General features: G+C 46.0%; 1 protein-coding gene and 1 pseudogene across 2 annotated transcripts; one reads left to right on the plus strand and one right to left on the minus strand.

Annotated features, from left to right (window-relative positions):
• Positions 1-607: 607 nt before the first annotated feature.
• On the minus strand, positions 608-8,051 carry Degs1 (delta 4-desaturase, sphingolipid 1). Of its 2 annotated transcripts, none has more exons than XM_021633648.2 (3): positions 7,855-8,051; positions 3,440-4,182; positions 608-1,085 (listed from the first exon to the last, which is right to left on the minus strand). In XM_021633648.2, the coding sequence occupies exons 1-3, from the start codon at positions 7,934-7,936 to the stop codon at positions 939-941; spliced, it is 972 nt and encodes a 323-aa protein (XP_021489323.1). In that variant the 5' UTR covers positions 7,937-8,051; the 3' UTR covers positions 608-938. The 2 variants fall into 2 exon arrangements, with proteins under 2 accessions (XP_021489323.1, XP_021489324.1); XM_021633649.2 differs by lacking the exon at positions 7,855-8,051 and adding an exon at positions 7,385-7,529.
• A 37-nt stretch (positions 8,052-8,088) lies between these two features.
• Positions 8,089-16,337, plus strand: LOC110546672 (RISC-loading complex subunit TARBP2-like; annotated as a pseudogene).
• Positions 16,338-20,681: the final 4,344 nt, after the last annotated feature.

Below are 20,681 nucleotides of genomic sequence, written 5' to 3' on the forward strand. Positions count from 1 at the left end.
GGTGGAATAGCAAGAACACAGGCTCTGACAACTGGTACAAGCACTCACTGTTATCATGTGGCCTCAGGCTGCACCTTTGAACAGTTGAACAGAGATAAGGTACCCACCAGGCTGACCTGCACTAGAATGTCTGCGCTAAGGTCTATAGAGTGAACAAATGAATGGATACAGTTTGCTAAGGATTGAACAAACCAAAGAAATGATTCCACCTAAGGCTAGCTTAGTAACCAATGAGTTTACCTGGGTTACTTTATAGGACCGTCAGCAACTCAAAGGCAGCTGCATCAATGCAAAGCCCAGTGCAGCATCAATGCCCAGCCCAGCCCAGCGTGAGCGGCCATCACAAACTGGCATCTGCATTCTTGGGGCTCCTGCTGGACTCACTATGTTTGGAGCCCGGGGAGCCTTGAGGAGGGACTCTGTGATGCAGAACTAGCTCTATCAGCTTTCTGAACCTTCTGTCTCCCCCAGAAGTAAATGCTTGAATCCAGAAGGATTTACACAATACAAGCCTTTAACAAAATAAAATTTCTGAATAAAATTTTAAAGTTCCCCCTAGCACCCTGGTAACTATAGCATACAGTTAGTGAAATAAAACACAATAATATTCTGTGATTAACACTTCAGTTTATTAGGTGTTTTAATAAAGTAAAACTTTGTAATGACAAATAACATAAGCTTTTTATGATATGCTTACAGTATGACAGGCATGAGTGAAGACACCCTCAGTAACAGTAATACAACGTGTGAGTACAGGTGAGCGGGCGCAAGAGCTGGGCTGTCTGAAGGCTGGGCAGCCCGACACCACGGAGACCCTAGCTGGAAATATGCCAGCTCAGCTTCTGAGCATCACTGACCTTAAGCTTAATAAGATAAAAAGTCCACTGTATCAGCTATTATGAAGCTTTGGAGAGGATTTCCTCTGGCTCTGATGGTATTTACTCCAGAACCTCATTCCCTTTTGGAGGCCTCTTTATCCTTGAGTAGGGACTTATTGTGTCATCCATCACAAAATCATACAGCACTTTGAACCATGAGTTGTAGTGGGGGAGGTTATCGTAGTATTCAGCTGCTATTTTCCTCACCTGGAAGTGAAAAAAACACAGCGAATGTTAGGGAGTCCTCAAGGTGACGGTGAGTGTCTGACACAGACAGAGGGACAACATACCAAAGCAGCCAAAGGACAATGCCTTTGCTCAGGGTCCTTCAGACCCCTGCAGTTCTTCATGAATAAAGACGGCTTTCAGACCATGCACATACACAGCTCTGTCATACTCTACCCTGGACGTACAGCAAAGCCAACAGCTTAACGGCTGGAACAGAAAGATGCTAGCATTCCAAATTTTACAATGATAGAGTCAGTTCAAAGCCTGCGACTTGAAATGCACTAATAATTATCATTAACACAAGGAGCTGATGAACTGTAGACATTATAAAGTCATAAAGTTTTAAAAAATCAAATCTTTAATACTAAGAATTCGAGAACCTAGGGAATTTGTCATGTGTACACATCCCATACTGACATATCATGTCTGTGATTATTACAAAGTTGTAAACAAACTGAAAAATGCTTAAAAAACGTTCTGTGCTGGGGCTGGAGCGACGGCTCAGTGGCTAAGAGCACCCGCTGCTCTTCCAGAGGACCAGGGTTTGGTTCCCAGCACCCCCATGGCACCTCACAACCACCTGTAATTCCAGTTCCAGAGGCTCCGACACTCCCCTGGCCTTTAAGGGCACCAGGCATGCACATGGTATACATGCATATTTGCAACACACTCCTAAAACAAAAATGAAAATAAAAAAGGCCTGTGAGCAGCAAAATTACCCAAAGTATATAATAACCTTTTAAAAGTTAAAGAGAGTAAAACTACATGGGGACTGTGTAATAACATCAATCAGGTAGTTACTGAATAAACAAAATTCCTCACAGGTATACATCTTAGAAAGAACAGGAAAGGCAGGGCTTTCCAACTCTAGGACTGTTTACAGTTTATTAACAAAGGGGTAAGAAGATACCGTGGAAGAGTGGGAAATGGGTAGACACAGCTGTGTTGACTCTTCTCCTTAAATCATGATCCTTCCTTGGTTCCCTAGTCACAGAAGAGGGAAACGTGGGCCGTCAGCCTGCTTGCTGGCGCAGCAGCAGGGAGACACCGAGGGGCCGGGACCAACACCACCTTGCACCACAGTTCAAAGCTGTCTCCAGATGCTTGGGTGCTGCTTTCTCCCTAACTGAAGAGCCAAGAGGATAACAGAGTAGCCCTCAAGCTTCCCAATTAGCCCTCTGACACACTTATCTTACATGTGTTCTGTATGTGCAACACACCCACAATGGCTTTCTTCCTGACAATGTGCCAACTTTAAGCCTGCATTTCAACTCCAAATACTGCAACACATATTTCCAAAGGGCACTTTTCCTACAAAACTCTATCCGCATCACTCCTGGGAAATCTAGCCTTGACATATCCTTGTAATATGGATTGCCCATCACGCCAGTACAGTTCAGTCTTTCCCTGGCCAGATCCAGGGCAATGGCCGCATGCTGCAGCTCATTATCACGGTGGGCCTGACTTTGCGACAGTGTCAGCATAAAATATCTGCCGAGGTTCCCTCATATACGCTTAAAAAAGGAAGAAAAACTATTAGCTTTTTATCTGTTTTAACATTTTTTTTAGAATTCCTTTTTCTTTTTTTCTAACAGAACAGGCTACTCACTTTGTTTTTCCTTGTTTCTTTTTGTTTTTTTGAGACAGGGTTTTTCTGTGTAGAGCTGGCTGTCCCAGAACTCACTCTGCAGACCAGCCTGGCCTTTAACTGTAGAAATCTGCCTGCCTCTGCCTCCAGAGTGCTGAGATTAAAGGCTTACTCCGCAGGCCATGCTACTCACTCTGAAGAGGAAAAGGCTAGTGAGACGCTTCAGCAGAAAAACTGAAGTTAACAGAGTGGAAAGGAAGAAAAGAACGAAGGTCAAACTGTCTTCCGTTTACTCCACACACAACACACGAAAGGCCCACTGTCCCGCCAGAGTTCCTGCCAGGGAGGGTACAACGTTAGACACTGGCGCTGTCATGCTGTAGGCCACCGCACCTGTGTCACAGAGCAGCTTAACCAGCTACCACAGTTCAACAGTGACAGAATGCTCTATGAACTGATGCTCCCTGCACGGAGGAACTGTCTTCTACTTCTGAGGTGGGTTACCAGGTAACAGATTTTGTACATCCTCCAACACTTCTCAACTCTAAGCATAACCACTAAGCCTAAGGACCCAGAATGGAAGATGAAGAATCCTTAGTAAAGAAAGGCTGGAGACAAAGGATATATATTCTCCTGTTTTGAATCTCACAAAACATATTAGACTCTGTTTACAAAAAGCAAGCCAAGCCATGACTAGTTTTGATTACAACATTGTCAGAAACAAAACATCAGGTCCTTTACTTACCAGGGGCAGGTTTTTCCCAGGAACGTTGGGGAAGTCATGGTGCTCATTATGATAGCCCACATTGAAGGTGATTAAGTTCAGAGGCCCATAATATGAGTATGTTTCGTGTCCCTTTAAGAACATGTAATGTTCTGCTATAAAATGTCCAGAAATTGGGTGTAAACCCAGGCCAAGCAGGGTGGCGGCCAGCATGTAGACTAAAGATTTAATTCCAAAAACATAGTAAACTATAATGTTAAAAACGATCTGAACTGCAGTGTTGATGATTTCTAGGTAAGTAACTGGTTTGGGATTGATGAACAGGGGTCTAAAAGCATAAAAGAGAGGCTGAAGGATAACCCAGACCAGCTTCCTGAAGGTGGTGCAGAAGAACCAGCCCTCAAAATCAGTGGGAATATCCACATCGATGCCGTCAGCTCCCAGGAATCGATGGTGATCCATGTGGTATCTCTTAAAGGAAATCGAATATGGAACCCCGAGAGGGAGGTTAGCAAATATTCCAAACCAGCGGTTCCACAGAGCCTTGTGGTGGCCGAAGGGGAAATTGTGAGAAACCTCGTGGATGGCCAGAGTCATTGAGTGGTTAAGGCAGCTGCCAAAGGCATAGCACCAAAACAGGAGCCATTTCCAGTCCAAGTCTTTTACTAAGTAAAAGGAAGCCAACTGGACGACAATCATCCCAGTTATGATCCAGATCAGGTTGGGGTCAGGTTTCATCAAGGCTTTTATCTCTGGATACTTTGCTGCAAGAAAAACAAATACTGAAAATCAGAAAGAAAGAGGGAACGAAAGAAAGAAAAGCACAAGAGTTTGGCAACTATAATTAATGCAATTGGGTTTTTCCCTTTTCTAAATCATGATACTCTCCCCTTACAGACTTTACAAAACATTCCATTTCCTAAAGGAAAGGAATATATTCTGGTTATAAAGTCACAAAATAGCATGACACAACAATTTATGCAAGAAAAATTAAACAGTCTAGACATTCTATATTCTTTTATATTAAAAGAACTACATCTGTGTTTGGACAAAGCCTGCATATAGTTTCTTTTAAGATTTATGTACTTTTTACTTTATGTGTTTGAGTGTTTTGCCTGCATATATGTTTGTAAGCTATGTGGGTGCTTGGTGCCTGAAGAGGTCAGAAGAGGGTATCAAACCTCCTTAGGAAGGTATATGTAGCTACGGGCAACCATGTACCATTGGAAACCAAGCATGAGTCTTTGCCACTGAGCTACCTCTCTAACCCAAGCTGGGGCATATTTCTCTTATATAAACCATTACATTACAGCTGACATAAGAAAGAACATTTGTTTTTATAGGATCTCCAAATCATAAAACTCATTTTCATGGTTCTCTTGGACCAATTAACTTCCTTCAAGTAGTTCTATGTTGAACTTTCACAAAACTTTAAGACCAAATGGGCATAGTGGCACCAATATCCTCACCATGCAGGAGGCCGAGGTGGTTAATAAATTCTAGGCCAGTCTGGATGATAAAGTAAGATCCTGTCTCAACAAAGGAAACAAAGCAAAACTAACTCCCCAAACCCGATAGTATAAGGGCCTCTTAACCAGCAGGAAAGGATCGTGCTAAAACAAGTGCTTCCCAACACGACAATGATCAAGTTGGACCTCTTCCCTACACCCAAAAAACTAACCCAAAATGATCATAGATCTAACAAAAGTATAGAACTCAAGAAAAAGGAAAAGATAAATTGAAGTGCATTAAAAATAACAATAGCATCAAAAAGAATATGTGACAGGACTGGAGAGATGGCTCAGAGGTCCTCAGTTCAATTCCCAGCAACCACATAAACAGCCATCTATAAGGAGATCCAGTGCCCTCTTCCAGCCTGTGGGCACACATACAGACAGAGCACTGTATACAAAAAAAAAAAAAAAACAAAAAAAACAAAGCAGGTGACACTCTAACCAGCAGGCAGACACATTTACAAACCACCTATTTCATAAGGAAATCATATCTAGACTATGTAATGCATGTTTAAAACTTTTAAAGTAACAGCCCAATTTTTCTAAAGGCAAAAACTTCTAACAACCATATATATGTAGAAATATACATATGTATACACACATAAATAAACAGAGCCCTCCTCAAAACGCCACATGAAAGACACTTGATATCATTAGTCACACACACGCCCACAACCCCACCGAAACCTTTGCAATTTAAAGACAGCTGTAGCTCAACGGTAGAGCACTTGACTAGCATGTAGGGGATCCCAGATTCAAACTCCAGTAGAAGAGAGGGGTGGGGTCAGGAGGAGAGTTTTGAGGGCCAAAGCACCTACTGCACGAGTCTGACCACCTGAGATGAATCCCACAAACCCACATCAAAAGCATGATGTAATCCTATGAGCCCAATAAAAAGCAAGGCGGGATGGTGCATATCGAAGGCGCTAACGGTATTGTGGCAAGGGAAGGTGTTGAGACAGCAGACCACTCCAGAAGCTAGGAGGCTTCCGGGCCCACTAGCTCGGACTGCTGAAACGGTAGACATCCTGCTTCAAAACCAGGTGGAAGGAGACAGTCCACTCCTGAGAGCTGTCACAGCCACAATGCACACTGTGGTGTGTGTGTGTACATACACAAATGGCAGCACACCCACATGTACACACCAGAGATGGGTAGCAAGAAGGTTGTCGAGAAAGCGTAATCTTCACACACTGTCCATGGAAATGTAAAATGGTTTAGACAGTCTGACAGTTAACCAAAACGCTAAACAAAGAACTGCCAAAGATCCTGAAGGCTCTAAACTTATCAACAGATTAATCTCTTAAAGGCTTCACAAAATACTGGGAGGTGAGCAGGTGACTGGAGGCACACCACAGAGTCATGTTTGTGCCTGCTCTTTCTGCTTCTTGAATGACCTGAGGGGGATCTCTTTTTCTTTCCCCTTCAGACTCCTTCCACCATGATTTTACCAGACCCCCCACCCAAAAGCAATGACACCCCTGCCCCAATTGCATACCATCAGTCAAATTCAGTCTTCCTCCCCTGTGACTCTTATCACAGCAGTGAGGCAACAACTAACCAAACCCAAGAGCCCAAAGCAACCGACGCACAGCTGGTGATGACTGTCAAAGTGTCCCTTTCCAACCTCCTCACTCAATTCAAGTTCTAGGTCAGAAGGCAGGGGTGCAGCTCAGGATTTTAGAGGGCTTACTAGCTCCAGGAATCCTTACATGGGAATTCCACGACTAATAAAAAAAAAAATCACTTGAACGGCATCTATTCAACTCTTATTTGTGAAACAAGAAAAGCCTAAGTCTAGCTACCACTGAAGAAATCAGGACCCCCCATCCCAAAGAGGAAAAAAATTTCAAGAGTGTCAAAATGGTGGGTATGAGACAACTCCTCATATTCAATGGCTTTTCACTGATTCATTCAATGTTTTTGTTTGTTTTGTTTTTCCGAGACAGGGTTTCTCTATGTAGCCTTAGCTGTCCTGGTCTCACTTTGTAGACCAGGCTGGCCCCAAACTCACTGAGATCTGCCTGCCTCTGCCACCCCACGTGCTGGGATTACAGGAGTGGGACACCTTACTTTACTTATGTATTTTTTTTACAAAACTGGAAGTTTAAAAAACCCAAACAAACCAAAAACTTTCTATATCTACCACGAGGAAAAAAAAAAAGGCACATTCTTTGGCTGCAATCTCATATTACCTCATCTTTTAAAATGCTGGCCCAGGTAAATTACTGGAAACGGAAAACTGAATTGAGAAATATATGCAAAGTCCTCGACCTAACAATTTGTCATCCCTCGTAAGAGCAGCCTGCGAGGGTATGAGACTTCTCTACTGCACGGGGAAACCCGTAATAATCTCCAGACTAAGTCAGGCCTAGCCTGTCCTAAGTCCTGGAGGCTAGGCTGAGCCTCTTCCATCCGGCCAGCCCCGCAGATGACTGGGATAAGGACTCACCGGAGCCGTCCAGTCTGGGAAAACTCGGGTCAACGGGAGCTGGTCTCCGCTAGGCCAGCGGCTGCCTGGACCACGTGATCGAGGCTCCCGGGGGGGCCCCGGGATGCCCCTGGACCACGCCCTGAGCCCAGAGGGCTGCCCGGCCGGAGCCCGCCCCTCCCCACGGAGAGAGGTAGGGCTAACACGACCGACCGTCGGGGCGAGTCCCGGTCGCCCTACCGGGGGACCCTCGGCTCGCAGGCCGGAGGGGGCCGCCGGCACCTGACCGTCGAAGGGCCTGCGGCGCGCGGGGTGGGGGAGGAGAGGCGCAGGCCCCCATCCCCGCCCCGCGGCCCGCTGCCGCCGCCCCTCCCGCCCCGGCGGCCGAGCGGACGGAAGGGGCCGCGGAGGCCGCGCTCAGCCGGCGCTCGCGGGAGGCCGCGCGGGGCCCGCACACGGCCGCGCGCACATAACGGGGCGCTGGTCCTCACCCAGGATCTCCTGGCGCCGGTTGGCGTGCGGCTGGTCCGTGTAGACCCACTCGAACTCCTCCCGGGACACGCGGCTCCCCATGGCTGCGGCGCGCAGACCCGCTCCGCCTCTCGCCGGCGACTGGGCTCCTCTTAGGGGCCGGTCGCAGCTGGCTCCCCGGCTCGTGTCGGTCTGCGGCGGGGACGCGGGCGGGGGCGGGGCCTCACGCCCCGCCCCGGCAGCCTCGGGGCGATGGGCGGGGCCTGGATTCGGCAGCCGGGAAGCTTGCTGGCTCCGGGAGCCTGGGAAAAGGTGAAGAGGGAAGGAAAAGGTCTGTAGCCGGATAAGGATCCCGCTTTAGCGCCTCGGTGGGTGGAGTACTTCGGGGTGGCTACCTCTCCACGAGTCCAGAAGATCACTGGCTTGATTAAATGGCAACAGGCCCAAGTTTCGTTTAATTTTTAATAGCAGATTATCCTTTGAGTCATGTTTGGTTGCCTTCTAGAACTAAAATCTCCGGAGAGTTGGAGTCTGTGGCAACTAAAATCTAATAGAATATTTTTTCCCCCTCATTGTTCTTCTCTCCCCTGTCTTGGCCTTCGACCCTCTCCCCCTCATATGTTTGCTCTGTTTAATTTGCTTTTCTTTATTGAAGTAGGGTCTCACTACCTAGTCTTGGCTCTCCTGCCATGGCCACCCAGTGGAATTTCAGGCTTGTCTCACCACACAGAAAAGGGAAGGGGAGATGGAGTGGAGTTTGTGGTTCGAATGTTTCTCCTATACTAACGGTTGCTCAACCATCATTTTCTCATGTGCCACATAATGATCATTCACAGCTTCCTGCGGGAGGTAGAGGACAGATTTGATTTCAAAATGCCTTCCTGCTTCTTCACTTAGGAACTTTAGAGAATGGACGTGTGTTGCAGTACTGGGGCACTGGGCAGGCAGGTAGATGGGCCAGAGCCCTGGCTTCAGGCCCGGAGCCTGGGAGTCAAAGGAGCTGCTAGTTAAGACTCCAGGGATTAATAGACGTGATGACATTGCTTAAAAAGCCAAGTGAACATAAAGCAGAAAATAAACCGGACAGGCATACACCACCTCACGCGCACAGCAGCCGGGGAGAGGTAGGGAGACAGAGAGGCAGACACCCAAGTCTGATGAGTCTGTAGATACAACTGCTAATGTGCAGAAGAGTAGGAGCAACGGAATAGTCCGCCTAACTACCCCCCCCCGACGCAATCAGCCAGATCTCACTGTGGGAAACTAGAGGGCAACTGTGTTCTCTAATAAGCAAAGGGAAATCCAACAAGTTAGCAGGGACTTAAAAGGTGAACCAACCAGCTGCGAGGCGTTGCTCCTATTTCTTCCGAAGGGTTAAAGACGATGCGGTATTATGTACAGATCTATGTATGTGTGAAAGTGAAGTTACTTTCAGAGGCCAGGAAAGAACGTCACTCCCTTGGAGCTGGAGTTTCCCGCAGTTGTGAGACACCCTATCCCCACATGGGTGCTGGACACTGAAGGGGAGGCACTCTTATCAAACCGTCTCTCTAGGCCCTGACGTGACATTATTTAATGCGTGCATTTGCATAGGTTGAAGGTATTAAGAAACTGAGCATGGTGGCCCAGTTGGGTGTGATCCCAGCTGGCAGAAGCCTCAGGCAAATAGATCACAAGTTCCAGCGTTGCCTGGGTTACAGAGCAAGTTTCACCCTGTGAAAAATCAGTTAGACCCAGGCTCCCCCCTCCCAAACAGAAGATTGGACATAGAGTTCAGTGGTAGAGCGCCCAGTAAGATACAGCACCACCACCAAAAACAAACCAACAAACCAAACAACAACAAACCCAACCCTTTTACATTTCTTGTGATAGTGCTTCTTTCCCCAGAGGTTCATACTAAGGAAAAAACTAAAACAGCTGAAGTACAGTACACATTTCAAGCTGTTTTGTGCTGGGCTGGGCGGTAGTACCGCCTAAAAATGTACAGAAACGGGACGGGAGTGGGTTTCCTGGCGGAACCTCTAACTGCCATGCACGTATCTGGGGCTGTAAAAGAACTTGGAACAGTGGTGGTGCAGCCCTGTGGCGACAAGGTTCAGGAAGGTGAGGCGGGAAGATACTGAGTTCAAGGCCAGCCTGTGCTTCATATGGAGAGCCTGTTTCAAAACTTTTAAATAAATAATAAAATGAGATTAAAAGAAAGATTCTGAGCTACAGAATAATTATGGGTACTACCTTAGTTACAACTGAATGTATTTCTTTGGTACAATTTAATTTTGATTTATTTTATTTATTTTGTTTTTTTTGAGGCAGGGTTTCTCTGTGTAGCCTTGGCTATCCTGGAACTAGCTCTGTAGACTGGTCTGGCCTTGAACTCACAAAGATCTGCCTGCCTCTGCCTGAGAAGACTAAAGGTGTGTGCCACCATTGCCAGGCTTATTTTAATTTTTAATGTTTATTTATGTAGATTGATGTTTTGCCTGCATGCATGTATGTATGTTTGTGTACCACGTGTGTTGTGGTGTCCTTGGCGGTCAGAAGAGGACATCGGATGCCCTGGAACTGGAGTCTACAGATGGTTGTGAGCCTCTGGGTGTGTGCTGGGAACTGAACCCAGATCCTCTGCAAGAGCAGCAAGTGCTCTTTACCTTGGCCCCAGCCTCGTACAGAGTCTTTAAAGTTTCAGTGTGTATACACAGAAAAGCTAACAGAAGCATAAATGTATGGCCACTGTCTTCTGTTAACAGCTGTCTGCTTCTGTATGCTTCTTGACATCTCCAGTGAGATCAACCACTGGGCTGCTATTCACTCTGGAAACATTCCTGTCTGAGGGAAGCGGGGACTCCTAAGAAGAGATGGCTCAGCTGGTAAGGGCACACATGTTGCTCTTGCAGAAGACCCTGGTTCAATTCCCAGCACAGACAGCACACAGCTGTCCCTGTATCTCCACTCCCTGAGGATCCGACACTGCATTTATGTGGTATACATGTGCTCAGGCAGAACACTGATACACAAAAAAATGAATCTTAAAAAAAAAAATAGGAGGGGAGCCAGGCGCAGTAGCGCACGCCCATAATCCCAGCACTCAGGAGGCAGAAGCAGGCAGATCTCTGTGAGTTCAAGGCCAGCTTGGTCTGCAAATCGAGTTCAGGACAGGCAAGGCTACACAGAGAAATCCTGTCCTGGAAAAAAAAAATAGAATGGGAAATGGTATACTTATACATTCTATAGCCACCTGCAAATTGAGCAAGGGACTCCAGCTATACAAGTTCACAGGTCATCACGCATCCTGGGGTGGGCTGTTTGCTGATGCACATTTAATTATTTAAATTTTACGTACATTGGTGTTTTGATTGTATGCATGTCTATGTGAGGGTGTCGGATCCCCTGGAACAGGAGTTACAGAGAATTGTAAACTGCCACGTGGGTGCTGGGAATTGAACCCGGGTCATCTGGAAGAGCAGTCAGTGCTGTTAACCGCTGAGCCATCTCTTCAGCCCCTGGTGATGTACATTTAAGCACCTTTAAGTATCATGCTCCCTAAAGTATAAATAAAGTTATTAGTGCACGAAGCTAGGTAGAATTATTTATTTGTGGCTGTTGTTGCCTCTCTATCTGGGGTAAACAGAAACAGTTTTCTCAGCCATACATTGAACTTGACACATTCTTCCATGTAATTTAAATGTTTCCCTTATTTGTTTGATTTTGTGAGTAGGCAGTTTTCTTTCTTCCTTCCCTCCTTTCTTTCTTTCTTTCTTTCTTTCTTTCTTTCTTTTTTCTTTTTTTTTTTCTTTTTTTTGAGGCAGGGTTTTTCTGTGTAGCCCTGGCGGTCTTTGGAACACCTTGAACTCAAGAGATCTGTCTGCCTCTGCCTTCCAAGTGCTTGGATTAAAGGCATGTGTAACCACTATCTGGCTGGCAGGGTTTTTGTTTGTTTGTTTGTCTGTTTGTTTTTAAATTTACTTTAAAAATGTTAGTAATTTATTCACTTTACATCCCTATTGTAACCTCCTCCCTCATCTCATCACACCCCCCCCCCCCGCTTTCTTAGTCCTCAGAAAGGGGGAGCCCTCCTCCCCTACCATTTCATTAGGACTGCCAGTATCCTCTTCTGTGCTCCCCTCTTCCCCCGCCGCCCCACCAAGTGGAAGTGATCAAAGAGTCCATGTCAGAGACAGCCCCTCTTCTCCTTACTAGGGAAACTACATGGAGACTGAGCTACCCATGGTCTACACGTAAGCAGGGGGTCTAGGTCCTCTCCATGCATGGTCCTTGGTGTATCAGTCTCTGCAGCCTCCACCCACCCCCCCGGGGCCCAGATTTGTTGGCTCTGTTGATCTTCTTATAGAGCTTCTGTCCCCTCTGGGACCTTCTGTTCCCCCACTCTTTCCTGAGCTCTGCCCCAAGTTTGGCTTGGCATCTGCTTCGAGTCTTAGCATCTGCTTCGATCCCCTGCTGTGTGGAGTCTTTCAGAGGACATCTATGGTGGCCACCAGCCAGACCCTGATCAGCTGTCTTCGGAAGTATGGGACCAGAATAGGAAGGATGCCTGGTTAGGACCTTCTCGAAGCCGCGGGCTGAGCCTATCAGCCTAATTTCACTTTCCGAGTCACCGTTGGTGAACCCAGCTGCACTGGTCAGGACCCCAGCAAGAAGGCAGCCAAGCACGAGGCAGCTGAGGTGGCCCTCAAACACCTCAAAGTGGGAAGCATGCTGGGAACTGCACCAGAGGATAGCCGGTCTTTTTGTCTCCTAGACTAAGCGCTCCTGTCAGTGCTGCAGAAGTTGCTGTCCCTGTTCCATCTGCCACACTAACCAGGAGCGCCTCCACCCCCCATGGACATGCGGCCCCCCTGTCTCCCCTCAGCAGTCTGAGTGCAGCCAGCCCCGCTGGTGCTCTGCAGGAGCTGGTGATGCAAAAAGGTTGGTGTTTGAGGGAGTACACAGTGACCCGGGAGTCCCGGCCTACTCACCGCAAAGAGTTCACCACGACCTGCCCCGTCTTCAGATTTCATTGGGATTGGCAGTGGCACTCCTGAAAAGCTGGCAAGGGGGAATACAGCCGCTAAAATGCTGCTCTGAGTGCACGGTACCTCTGCACGCCCAGCCGGCAACCAGGCAGAGTCTGACAGCGACCGTTTCTCCATTGGTGTGAGCCCCCGCCTGGATGGACTTTGGAAGCAGGGGCCAGATGGTACCTGGGATTCCCTGGGCAATTCTCGGGGAGAAAAGATCCCGTCCCTTCGCAGTCGCTCCACGGGCTCTGGGCTTTGCCTGCTGCAGCATTCTCAGTGAGCTCTCTGAGGAGCAGGCTTTGCATGTCAGCTACCTGGATATGGAGGAACTGAGCCTCCGTGGGCTGTGACAGTGCTTGGTGGAACTGTCCACCCAGCCAGCAACTGTGTGTCACGGTTCTGCAGCTACCGGAAAGGCAACCCAAGGTGAGGCTGCTCCCCTCGCCTTCCCGTACCTCAGGATGGTGGTGGGTAGCAAGTAGCCTCCCGGCTGCAGTCGTGGACGAGCGTCTTTCACTTCTTGCTCCTTCTGCCCCCGGGCCCACGCATTGCGTTAGCTCTGGAGCCCTCCAGAGGTGCAGTCTCTACCTCTGACACAGCCTGCCTGCCTTGAGACTGAGGAAGGCGCCGGCTAGCCAGAAGCCATGAACCACAGGGCCCCGGCCAGCCCAGGGTTGCCCTCATTTTATGAATGACGAATGGAAAGGAAGTTGGAATTCTACTGGAGTCCAGGATAAATGCTGTTTCCTAAACCCTGCTCTCCCTGGTCTTGGGTCATGAGAGTGACAGAGGAATAAATACAGTGTGTTTACTCCAGAAAAAAAAAAAAAAGTGCTTCTGAATTAGATAGAAGATTATAGCATGTTTGGATTTGCAGTTAAAATATTCATACAATTCTCCTCATGTAGTGAGAATTTTGGAATTTTGGTTTCTTAAAAAACAAAACAAAACAAAACAGAAATATAATAAGAATGTGTTGTTTTAATCCCAGGTGTGAGGATATGGGGCTACTTTGGACTGTCTACAGTAGCTGACTATGTTTTTCCTCATGCTCTAGCAGAGGCATGGTTTTGCCAGCTGCAGATAGATTCTGCGATTGTATGATGTTTGGAATTCAGGGAACTTTTCAAAGGGTATATAAGTGCTAGAGCCACAATTGGGGAGGGGGTGGTCCTTTAGAGAGGTTGGTTGTAGCTTGTTAGCAGTCATGGTCAAAGAAGAAACGAAAGGAAAGAAATCAGATTCACGGATTTTCCTAATTCCTCCCTCCCTTCTATCCTTGTTTCTCTCTTATCTAGTGTCAGGGGTGAAATGGGAGTGGGTGGGTGAAAGGGTGGGAAAAAGAAGAACCCACAAAGGAGCAAAGAGCGTCTATAGCCCCCTCTAGATCAGATTTGGTGCCGAAGGACAAACACTTCTCTGTCCTTGTGGCCTACCTCACAGGCTTCAGCCTCCTGCTGACATTCTTTGTCCCACACATTCTCCAGTCTACACACTGGACCTATCTCCCCTACATTCTTTTTCCTCCCAGGGGTCTGGGCTCTGGGGCACACATTCTCCAGTCTACACACTGGACCTATCTCCCCTACATTCTTTTTCCTTCCAGGGGTCTAGGCTCTGGGGCACACCTTCCCTTGGCTGAATTACTTTCCCACGAGGAGTTCTACAGCCTTCTGTGAATTTGTCTTCAGGCTTGTGGGTTTAGACACTTTACTTACCAATTGCTAATCTAACTGCTTGATCTACATACTGTAGCTGGGCTGCCCGTGGGGCTTCAAGCCTCTTGTTTTCCCAAGAAAGCTAGTCAGTTGCTCATGCTTCTGTCTCCCAACTCTGTTTCAGTTTAAGAAAAACAAGCAAACAAAAAAAGTAGATTGAAGAAAATAAATTATATAATGGCCTCAAAAGGAGCAGAAAAGGGGTTTGATAAAAATGTCTTTGGTATCATCTATTTAGGAAATCTAACAATTGAATTGTCACAACAACAACAACAAAAAAAGAAATTTGCAAGAGAAGTTGGTGGAATAGTTCTCATGTACAAAACTATTTTGCAGGCCAGGAATGACGGCACACACTTGTAATCCCAGCATGTGGGAGGTACTGAAAGGTCAGGGGTTCAGGAACTTCAGCTGCTTATTATGTTTGGTGCCAGCCTACGGTACAGGAAACCTTGTCTCAAAAAAGGAATTTATTTGCTTTTTGTCTTATTTTGTTTTTGAAACAGGGTCTCATGTAGCACAGGCTGGACTTGAAGTCACTATGCAGCAGAGGCTACACAAGGTGACAATGGTAACCGTCTCTTATGAGGGCACTGATGGTGTTGTAGTTGTTCAAGTCTGCCGGGAAAGACGAAAGACTTAGACTCAATTCAGATTTAGATTAAATGACTTTATTCTTATTGCTAGCAGAAGGATGGTAGCCTTAAAGCCATGCAACATGCCGCGTGGAAGGGAGCTAAAGGAAAGGCTTATGAAGGTGCGTATCACAGTACAGTTATCTATGTAATCCATAGCTGGGCAAAAAATTTATTTTGCTCCCCTCAGTTCCTCTTTGCCCTTGACCACTCCATCCCAGGGCAAGTGGTTAAATCCCTCACAGTAGGAACACCATTGTCTTATTCTTATCTCACCTGTAGGTCACTAGGATGTCACAGGCAATCAAGGCAAAGATGCCTGGCATGTTGGTAAGCTTCTTTAGCCATCCCAGAGAGTTGTCTGGGGCCCTCTGGGGAAGTGTCATTAATCACCTGGGATAGACAGGCAATAACACAGTGCCATTAGGTTAGGGCCAGCTGCCACATCCCACAGAGGCATTTGCCAGGGCCCCGAGTCTTGTGATTTATTTGATTCTCAAAGACTCCCCTTCAAAAAGTTACCATACTGGGGGCTGGAGACAGGCTGCAACGAGTAGCACTTGCTGCCCGTGCAGATGGCTCAAGTTAGGTTCATAGAACACACGCCGAGCTGCAGTGGAAGTCTGGATGGGCATTTTTGATCGTTTGATGGGTTATGGATGTTTGTTGTCATCTAGGGCATTGGTTGTAAATTGTTATTGGTTATGGGCATGGAGCAAACAAAGTAAAGGTTAGAATCAGGGATCTCTTTCTTTCTCCCCTCTATTCTTTTTCTTTTGTCTTTCTCTCTCATCTAGTGATATGGAAAAGGGAATTGTGGAGAGCTGCTTGTCTGTCAGGCTGCTTTGTTACTGAGTTTTCAGCGAGATGAATCTTTTCTCCCTGGCCTTCACCTGGAGACAGAGATAAACAGGATGTTTTTCCAAGTTCCGTTTGTTTGTGTGACGAACACACAAACAGGTGGTAGGGGTAAATAAGTTTGACTTCTGGATGAGCTTCATTGTATTGAAGCGCTGTGCTCTGACTAAAAAGCAGGTATTGTGGAATAAACCAGGTGCCACAGTTTCTACTGGCAGCCCTCTCGTGTGCAGTGTGGTGTTTGTTTGTTTTTAATTTTCTTTCAGTCCTTACTCCCCACTCAGGAACTGTTTGACTTTGCTGGCAGGCTCCAACGGGGAATTAAAAAAAAAAATGATAGGATGAAAGGTAGAATCTACTATTTGAGACTAGTAGATTCTACCTTTCATCCTATCATTTTTTACATTGGTATAGATTACTGTATATTGATAGAAATTTATGGTTATTTTGTTTAACTCTTGCTTTAATGTATTGTACATATGCAACTCACTTATATATTGATAGAAACTTAAGGTGTTTTTGTTTTTTTTTTTTGCTTACGTATTGTAGTGTACATAAGCAGCTCATTTAAAACTGTGATGTAAAATTCTAGTCCTACTACAAAGCTTAGTTGTTTTAGAACTAAGACAATGTTTTAGATCTGAAAACATGGTTTTTATGTTAATAAATGTAAGTTATAATAAGAAAGTGACTTAGGTACAGAACTGTAGACACTTGGATAGGACTCACTGGAATAGGATAAATAGTGAAATGAGTTCTCCAAGATTATCAAATACAAATGGACTAGAAGTTGTAAATGTAATTTTAACCTGATAATTCTCATAGTTATTCTTATTGTATATAGTTTATTAATGTTAAAGAAAAGCCTTTTTCTTTTAAACAGAAAGGGGACCATGTAGTGGAAGTTCGGGTTTCTTTAAAAGCTAAGTTATGCTGGGTAAATAGGTAATCCCAGGTGTGGGCTGTGGGAGCGCTTTTAGTGTATCCACAGCTGATGACAGCCTCACGAGAGGGCATATGATCTCTTGTCAGCTGGAAACTACCTCATGCAGGGGGTGTGGTTTTTGCCAGCTGGAAAAGATCCTTCTGTGTGCTCTGAGAAAATATAAATGGGAGAGAGAGAGAGAGAGAGAGAGAGAATGAGAGAATGAGAGTATGAGAGTGCGAGAATGCTTTGACAAGCTTCTAGAGACAAATGCTCCAGAGAACACTTCAAGGAGGCTGCGGGTCTCCTTCCTCTCCTCTTCCCTTCTCCCCCTCCACCTCCCTGTTTCTCTCTCCCTCCTTTTTCTCTTTCCCCCCCTCCCCTTTCCTCCACCCTTTCCTTTACCCCCACTAGAAGTAGCCTTTTGTGTCATGCCCCCACCCCCAATAAATCTCTTGTGAAAGGCCTGTTGCATGGTGTGGTTATTGCAACATTCCTTGGCCCTGATTGCCAAGGTACTCTTTTGACACAAAACCCTTTCAAGACTCTTGCAGAAGGCTGAGTTCAGTTCCGGTTCTCACACTGGGCAGCTCACAGCTGCCTGTCCAAAACTCCAGCTTAGGGGATCTAGTGCTGTCTCCTGGATTCCACCTGCGTGTATACTATGCACACACAGACAAGCAGGCACAAACACACATAAAAATAAATTTAAAAAATTTAAATTTAATGATCACAATAATAGAACAGAGTGGAGGGTCTAGAAATAAACTTTATAAATATGCAGAAGTACACGAGCAGTGAAAAAGAAAAAGAAAAAAATCAAAACAAACTATCACACTGAATGTAAAATTACTGTGGTTTAAATGTGGAAGGTAAATCTCATAAGCTTTTATGAGGTCATTTAGGAAGTTTGGGGGATTCTTTCTGAGGACATATTGCAAAAACCACAAACCATCTGGAAAATGTATTTTAATAGTAAATTATATCAAATTGCAAAAGTGTTCACCAAAATGCACCATTAAAAACTGAGTTAAAAACATGTAAAAGCCACACATGATGGTACCGCATGTCTATCACACCAGCCCTGATCAGGAGTTCAAGGCCATCCTCAGCTCTATAGCAAGGACCCTTACTTAAAAAGAAAGTAGAGACAAACCATAAACTGCAGGGGACTGTTTCCGACACTGTGGTCAAGAAAGGACTAGTATTATGAAGGTCCAGTACAGCAACTCAGCTGCTAAAGGTGCTCCACCCTTATAGAGAAATTCTGAGTGACTGTCCAGGCAGCCAGCGGGCTATCAGTTCTTGGTGTTGGAAGATGCTTTTCTGCACTTCCTACATACTAAGGTAATTTCTTTTTCTTTCTCAAGACTGGTGGGGTTGAAGTTATAGGCCTACAATTAAGCTTAGTTGTTTAAGAGTTAAGGAGATGTTTTAGGTTGGTAATGCTAGTTAGTATTGAAATTGGGTTGGGTACAGAACTTTGAACACACCAAGATAGGACTGATAATAGAATAATTCTCCAAAGTTGCCAGATATCTATGGACTGGACATTGTGAACGTAAATCTCGCCTGTGTTTCCTATTAGCCAAACATTAGCCAGCTGAAAAAGTTACTGGAGGGCCTGCCCTTCTGCAGAACAAGGCAGGAAAAATCAGAGGAATGCATGGGCTAGTGCAAACGGCCCCGGGGTGATGTGGAAATGTACCTTCATTTAGTTACCTTCTTGTTGTAACAGATACCGGAGAAGAGCTGGGTTCTAAGTGGAAAAGTTTGTTTCGGCTCATGGTTCCATCTGTTTTCATTCATTCTTCCCTGGTCTGTTCAGGGTGGGAGCACATAGCAGGGGAGACCCAGATCATGTTGGCCTGCAAGCAGAGGTGGGGGAGGGTGGATTCTAATAAGCCCTTCCAGGATTTGCCTGAGACCCCAGTCTTCCAACTAGGCTCTGACTCCTAAAGAGATGAGCACCAAGCTTTCAACAACTAATAGGGCCTTTAGGAGAGAGTCACAAAACGACTGCAGACAAACTCACAGTACAACATGCTTTCAGAAATGTTCACATCTGGAATGGAGGTGTGAGAAGCAATATGGATAGCGCCCTCCCCTCCCCACGCCACACCCTACCCCATCACCATCGGCAGAACTTACAGGAGTGGGTGTGGCCCTAGATTCTGGAACAAGTGTCTTCAGTTCTTTTTTGCCAACCAAACCGGGGGAAAGGACAGTGCCCTGCATGCTTTGTTCTGTGCCAGGCACTAAGCCTGTGTGTGAGGATCGGGGTGAGAGGGTGGGGGGATAAGGTAATGAGGGTTGATGGTGCTGGGAGAGTTCCATTATGCAAAGCTCTCTTCACACTTGACCCCTCTGACCCCTCCAAAACCCTGAACGTGGTTCCTTCAGTCCCTTAAGGTTGAAAGCATGCTTACATTTCAACACTGTATAATTTATTCAGAGCAAGTCTTTCCAAAAAATGGGGGTTAGGCTGATTTTGGCTATTCAGGGAAAGCAGCATGTTTTGTTCAGCCTGGCTGGTCCATAGAGTGCATCCAGATTCTATATTGTACAGACACAAAATATACAGTATCCCCAAGAACGGGGAGAGGAAAAAAGTCTCCAGAAGCGTTCTAGGAACACACAGAAATCACATACACATTTATCTCAGAAATGCTGAATCAGTCCCTGTTCAGCATCTCAGGGTCTGCATCCCAAGCAGGTATGGTCCCAAATGTCCCCCTTCTCTCAGTTTTTAGCCATGAACTACAGTCTCCCCTGGGGCAGGTTGCCAGTGAGTCTCAGCCCCTTATATGTGGCCCATATTGCCAGGGCTAAATCCTAGGGAAGTGGGGCCAAGCAGTTAAGTGTTCCATTCATCATCTGATTCACTGGAGACTCCACACCAGCTGTGGTAGTTGGGAACACTCAGTTCATCCACAACGGAAAAGGCAGATGAGAAGGCCAGAGCAGGCAGCTCAGCCTATCACTGGCTGATAAAGGAGGGATGTCCTTCAGAGGGGAAGCAGTTGCTGCTTTTGCCTTGCAGATCAGATCGACGCGTTTTACCCATGAGGAGAGACAGACCAGAGGGGCTCTGAGAAACCTCCTAAGAAAGACTCATTTTTCAGACAGCCTGTAGGGAAATTCTAGTATTCTAAGGGTATATGCAAAAACTGTACATTTCAATGGTTATTCCCTAAGATATTATGACAAAAGCTTTATAGATAGTAAATAAAACCAAGGAAAAGGGGACACTCAGAATTAAATACCTGTGATTAAATGTTGGATTAAATTTGGAACCTCTGTTGGTTTACCTCTTGGCTATTCTCAAACATACAGTGATTTTTCCTGGGCGGTTCTGTTTTGCTCTCTTTCACAGAGGCGGGACACAGTTTTTGAAGAAAACGTTTTCAAAACCAGGCTTGGGTCTGGAGCAGGCAGGCCAAAATCCAAATCCAGAGCCAGCCTTTTCAGTTGAGTGGAAAAGCATGAAACCTTTAAAAAATAGTATTCATATGCAAAAGACATTTGAATCTCTGTAAAACTGAACCCAGAGATCCAGCTCCATAACCGGTTTGTGTATGTCTGCAGATGGGGGCAGACAAGACAAAATGCTTAACAAGCTTGTTGTTCTTCTTATTGTGTTTTGTTTGTTTGTTTGTTTGGTTTGGTTTTTTGAAATGGTAAAGATATAAGCAG

The sequence above is a fragment of the Meriones unguiculatus genome, chromosome 11, assembly GCF_030254825.1.
Source record: "Meriones unguiculatus strain TT.TT164.6M chromosome 11, Bangor_MerUng_6.1, whole genome shotgun sequence".
NCBI classification, from domain to species: domain Eukaryota; kingdom Metazoa; phylum Chordata; class Mammalia; order Rodentia; family Muridae; genus Meriones; species Meriones unguiculatus.